General features: G+C 45.1%; 1 protein-coding gene across 1 annotated transcript; it reads left to right on the top strand.

Annotated features, from left to right (window-relative positions):
• The first annotated feature begins 1,081 nt into the window (after positions 1–1,081).
• On the top strand, positions 1,082–5,246 carry PPP1R3C (protein phosphatase 1 regulatory subunit 3C). The gene is made up of 2 exons (XM_027717818.2): positions 1,082–1,144; positions 2,708–5,246. Exons 1-2 carry the CDS (start codon positions 1,131–1,133, stop codon positions 3,651–3,653), a joined length of 960 nt encoding a protein of 319 aa, XP_027573619.1. The 5' UTR covers positions 1,082–1,130; the 3' UTR covers positions 3,654–5,246.
• The last annotated feature ends 1,060 nt before the right edge of the window (positions 5,247–6,306 follow it).

Below are 6,306 nucleotides of genomic sequence, written 5' to 3'. Positions count from 1 at the left end.
GCAAAGCCTTGAGGTAACTCCTTTTGTGCAGGCTTCAAGCAGCTCTTATCTAATGCCTGCAGATAGTGTGATAGAGCAGCCTCAGCTGCTGCACGTGATCTCTGATAATGCAGCAGCCCAGCTAAGTGGTGCTGTGGGGGAAGTTGCACGGACAAACATTCAAGTAGCACAGGCTCATAAAACTTCTCCAGAGTTATTAACTCATTTTTTATAATGGGTAAATAGAAGAGATTTGATAACTGCCAGCCATGTGCCCAGTCCTCCCTTATACCCATGGCGGGTGTTGGACCTGGCTTACTGCTGCCAGGCAGGCTGCTGGAGCTGAAAGTATTTGTAGTTCCTCCTAAAGAAAAATTAACTCTTTGCAACTAGTAAGGCTACTAGCAAGGCTTCCAACACACAGGTGCTGTTTTCTAGCACTTTCTCTAGCAAATGATGAGAAAATATCATCTGTTTTTCAGAGGGAGCTGCAGTGACCAAAAGATAAGGTAAAGAAGAGGAAGAGTAATGGAAGCAGCAGGGATGCAACTCGAGAAGCACAGGACCAGGGAAGGTCGTCCTGAATAACTGGCACCAGGAAACAGAGCAGTATTTTCCAAAGCCTTGTCTGCATTGCCAGTTAGTGCTTCAGGCTTCATCTGTGTGACACTTAGTGTCATGTACTGTCACGAAAGGCAGGAACTTCAGTCACCAAGCAGCAGAGCTAAGAAACTGAAGTCTTTCTGTCCTATGAATACTCTCATTATACGTACAGAGACAGCATATGATCCATGTGCCATGCATCCATCAGCAAGAGCCTCTTCGGAGCCCCTGCCCTTCCGCAGCTCCGCAGCCGCCCTGCGGGGGCCTCGCTCCTGCCGTTCCCTAAAGGACGGGAGAACACGGCAGTGCCAGACCGGGGTGGGGGGAAGGAGAGGGAACCCGGGGGTGTGTAAGCACGAGAGTGTCACGGGCACGGCACGGGCACCCCCAGCCCGGCCTGGCCGCAGCGGCAGCATCCATCCCCCTGCACGGCCCCGCCCGGGCCGGGGCCGCCCCTTGGCCGCGGGCCGCGGCCCGGCCCCATAAAGGCGTCGGCGCGGCGGGAGCGGCCCCGTAGCAGCGGCGGCGGTGGCGGTGGCGCGGCCCCCATGCACTGCACCAGGTAAGCGCCGGCCCCGCTCCGCCCCGGCCGGGGCTGCGAGCGGAGCCGGCCCCGGGGAGCGCAGCGCCGAGGCTCCCTCTGCTCCGCGCCCCTCCCGCCCTGCGGGTCCCCTGTGCCCGGGCAGTGCCCGCGGTGCTGTTCGACCCTTCCCTGGCTGCTCGGTGTTGCCTCCTCCAGCAGCCTTTCTCAGGTTGCGGCGTCGGCTTTTGCCTGCTTGGCTATTTTTTGTTATTTCGGGTTTTTTGGTTTGCGGATTTTTTTTTTGGTTGGTTTTTTTTTTTTTTTTTTGACACTGAAAAAGCTCAGGAGCAGCGGGTCACCAAAGTTGCAGAGAGAGTATTTTTGAAACCCGAGTTCTTTTTCTATTAAAGCAAAGCAAAACTTGGTTAGTTTGATTCGGGTACTCTCGAATCTCTACTACTTATTATGGCAAATACCTCCACAATAAAAAAAAAAAAAAAAAAAAGGAGGCGAGGCCAGCACAGATTCTTCTTCGGTTTTGGCAGGGCTCTGGAATACCAGGGAGAACTATGGGAAGCAGAAAGCTATTTTATTTAAGTGGCAAAGCCTATGCCTTTCTATGACTCAACAAAATTCTGCATTTCCAGCAAGGACTGCATCCATCTCAGTAGGGATGTGCTGCCCTCGAAGCCCCTCTTTACAAATATTCAAGCTAACTGGCCTTGAATGGGCCATGTTCTTGCATAGTAATTGTGATATTCATCATCTGAGAGCATTATGAGTAAGCCTTTACAAATAAAGCTGTAGCATTCTTATTGAATACTTGCAGTAGGCTTTTGTCATGGTCTTTGGGGATTATAAAAAGTTGTTTTTAAGCCAATTCTTGAAGCATAAGGAGGTCTCTCCCCTCCCTCATTTTTTCCCCCTCTTCACTCAGCAGTCAACATTAACAGTGCAAAGAGCTGTATGACTTAGACCTGGGTTAATAGCTCACAGAAGATATTTCCAGAGGTGCTTTAGGATTTTTGTTCATTTGAGTTATGCAAAATAAATGTCTAAAATGTGGACTGACGGTTCAAAGCCACAGTGTGATGGTTCTACTTCAAGGTACATAGAATCCCATTTGATGTTCTGATGGGATGGTCAACTTGCTTAGTATAGTGCTGTCTCTCTCCAGAGATGAAGCAGCTGATCCAGCTTGCTGGAATTTTAAGACCTGGGTTAGAGCCTCTAAGAGGGAAGCTAAAGTGGATGAGCACTTCCACTTTAACTGGATCTGTTTTACTGGTTACTAGAATGTTCTTTTTCCTGTATTTTCAAGGAAATATGCTCAATTAGCTGTCACTAAAATCTGTTTCTCAGAGGTTTGCATAAAGCAAAGATTTGAATTGAAGAAGTTCAGGATTGGCAAGAAATGACTGGCTAGTCTCACCCTAGTTCCTTAGGTAGAACTGTCCATTTTAATTTAGGCTGCATTGTTTAAAGCTGTGCATAGACAAGGCCATGAATAATTAAGAGAGTGGATGAAGCAAATATGCATTCTTAAGAAGCTTCTTATCTGATGTAATTAGCAAAAACACAGGACATTATTATTTCTTTCAGAATGATACAGGTCTTGGACCCGAGACCCTTGCCAAGCTCCATCATGCCTGTGGACATGGCCATGCGAATTTGCCTAGCCCATTCTCCACCACTGAAGAGCTTTCTCAGCCCTCTCGAGGACTGCCAAAGAAACAACTTTGTGAACAGACTCAAACCTCTCAGACCGTGCCTGCATGTGAAACGTGACTCCAAAGATCAAGAGAACGACTGGAACCACTCGCCAGCCCGAGCCAAGAAACGAGTCGTGTTTGCGGACTCGAAGGGGCTGTCCCTGACGGCGATACACACCTTCTCTGAGTGCCAGGAGAACCCTGGGTGGGATCTTCAGTTTGACCTCTTAGACATCGAGCACATAACATCTAACTTAAAACTGCACGAGGAGAAAAACTTGATTCTGGGTTTCCCTCAGCCCTCAGCTGACTACCTGGACTTCAGGAACCTCCTGCAGAAGAACTTGGTCTGCCTGGAGAACTGCGCCCTGCAAGAGAAGGTGCTGTCGGGCACTGTGAAAGTAAAAAACGTGAGCTTTGAGAAAAAGGTTCAGGTTCGAATTACTTTTGATACGTGGAAGACCTACAGGGATGTTGAGTGTGTGTACATGAACAATGTTTACAGCGATTCTGAAAACGATACCTTCTCATTTGCCATCGACTTGCCTCCTGCCATTTCCTCTGAAGAGAAGATAGAGTTTTGCATTTCTTACCAAAGTGAAGGACATACCTTCTGGGACAATAACGAGGGTCAGAATTACAAGATTGTTCATGCAGAGTGGAAGCCTGATGGTGTTCAGACACCCTCTGCCAAGGAAGACTGTGTAGATCTTCAAACTCCAAGGAGAGGACAAGAGAGAGAGCCTGATCAGCTTGGCAGTCCGAGGCTGTCCAGTGGCCTCTTTCCCCAGTGGCAGAGTTTGGGTCGGATTGAAAATTCATCACCATATTGGTGATCCATAATACCAAGGACTTATTCTTCCATTTGGCAACAGAACAGCATTAGTTTTCTGGTTCACATACTACATGATGAAACCACCTGGCAGGTTTTGTTTGCTGTCTGAAGAAATCCAAATTCACTAGTCTGTGGGACTTGTTAAACCATATTATGCTACTGAAGTTCTTAGCCAAACCTTATCCTTGGAAGGAAAGAAAACCGAGATAAAACACACGCGTATGCCACCTAGTATAGGAATAGCATGCCCGTATCTCCAGTATGTGCTGCTTTCTTTCTGTTGTCAGGTCTCCTGGGTCACTCTAGGGGAGAGACTTGCAAAGTAGTATGGAAGGCAATGGTATGTTAGCAAGCTGCAATAACTGTATGCGTGAGAGTATGTGTGTGTGCACAGGGCTGTTATATTAACAGAATGTCACAATTCACCTTGCACCTATTAGGAGTGCAGTAGATGCTGTCAAGAGACTTGCTATGAGCCTCTGTGTGCTTGTAGCAGAGGCAGGTAGGGATGCATTGCAAAGATTTGTGGCTTCAATATAGGTTAAGAAACTTGGACAGGATAATGGAGAAGTAAGAAAAGAGGAAGAGGTAGAATGTGCTATATAACTTGGAGATGTGCAATGTTCTAATTGCTTCTTTCCAAAGCTGTTTTTCTAAATCCCAGGGGAAGTTCTAGGAGATAAAAAGCCTAAAGAAAATAAAGCAAAGTGAGTGGTGGAAGTGACTATGACTTTGAGAAGATGTCTATCCTCACTGGCTTTGAGAATGCCTTGCATTTGATAACAAATCTAACCTTGACTTCATCATCCTACTCACTTAGCAGGCAGACGGTTACCTTTTAATGTTAAAAGAAAAACGTGCTTTTAAAAAAAATTTTCAAGCCACCCTAATATGCCAGAAATGGGGTCAGGTGACAAAATAGCAATTTGTAAATTTCTTGATCTGTAGCAGCATTAGGTGCTTCTATTCATCACCTGATCTAATCTTACAGCATCTGATGTTTGAGTATCCTATTCCCAATTGCAAAGTTAGCAATGACTTTTCACAAGTGCATAACATAGGCAAGGTCCTTCATATTGAAGACAGTGAATTTAGTTGCACTTTGTGAAAACTAATTTCTTTTAAAGAGCAAGGCTGCTACTAGTTTTTTTCTAGACTGAATATAGGCTCGCACATAGAAAACTGTTCTATTTTACCTCATTTTTGAAGTTTTTTTTTTAGACTTCAATAAACTAATATATATTTTGTATCCGTATGCTTATAATTTAGCTTTCTGAGCTGTCAAACTGTAAAGGTGATCTGTGTTTCATGCAAGACTTGTCTGAGAAATTGTCCAGCACATGCTCAGCGGGTGTGAATATTGGCACACCTTTTAGCTGTACAGAAATGGTGTTAACATCAAAATATAAATCACATTTTTGTCCACAGCTAAGAAGTATAATAAATATCCTGAGTGTGAAGCTATTTGCAGTGCAGTGAGATGATAATTACTAAGGTGAAATAAATCTCCTCCACTAATTGCACTTTTCCGCTATGTAATCCTTGCTGTTATGTGTGAACTAGCCATTTTAAGAATAAACTTTATTTTGATATACCTGGTTCTCTCTTTGTCAGTATTTTCTCAACTTCTGTAAAACAACTCAGTTGTGATACAAGGTACAACCAGTTCTGTACCATGGGATTTGCTAAAGCTGGCTATGGTATGGCATCTCAGGTCAGAAGCTGGCATTACCCTGAAGACAAAATCCTTCACTAAAAGAGAGGTCACTAAATGAGAGATAAGTGGCAAGTTGTGCCGCTTAAAAAAACCCCACTGTATCTCACTAAATTTAACTTGAGTATTTTTGTTTGACAGATTCTGTCAGGGATCTTGCTATGCTGTGGTCAAGACTGGCAGGAGTCTGTCTTAATCTGATGGCCAGACTTACCTGCTGAGCTATAGCATACTTGGTGCTTGGATAGATGAATCTAGACAGCAGCACTTAATGCCTTCTGGCTTGCTTTCACCTTAGCTTGACTAGTTATGCTGCTGTTTGGGACATTGAGAGGTTGAATTTTCTCCTCTTGTATGCAGGAATCCAGCAGAACTGCCATCAGTACCAAAAATCTCCCTGCAAAATGAAGTGTCTGTCTCTGAGCCAGCTGTTCACTGTTGCCCCTGCATCATGGGCCTAACCTCACAGTTACTTAGAATGGAGACAAGGGTGCATAGTTTCCAAGGGCCCTAGTCCCCTGGGGGGGCTGGCAGAGGGTTTTGATATATTCCTGATTCTCTTTCATGGCAATTTAGAGCAGCACAGAGTCAGAAGAGGCTAACCAGCATGGGTTGCACACCAGCTACTTCATATGGGATTTCTCAGTACAGTAACTCAGTGACAAGATGCAGTTTAATTCAATCTGTTGTACACAAAATCAAGGGTTTCCCAGCAAGAGATCTAGCTTTAATTATGGAAAAGCAATTCCCAAAAGGCAGAAGACATGGAGCTAAGAGCATTTTGCTGACCTTAGGAATTAATTTAGAGCTTCCACATTGCAAAGCCTGCACTGAATGCAGAGCCCTCCTTTCCCCAACACTATCTACCAGTCTCAAACTCTACTATGTACTACACTGGGTCTTACTGCTCAGGAGCTCTTATGATACATACTGCAGCACC

Source organism: Pipra filicauda, unplaced genomic scaffold (genome assembly GCF_003945595.2).
Source record: "Pipra filicauda isolate LSUMZ 115617 unplaced genomic scaffold, ASM394559v2 scaffold190_size1978887_pilon, whole genome shotgun sequence".
Classification (NCBI taxonomy): Eukaryota; Metazoa; Chordata; class Aves; order Passeriformes; family Pipridae; genus Pipra; species Pipra filicauda.
This window is presented reverse-complemented; position numbering and strand designations above follow the sequence as displayed.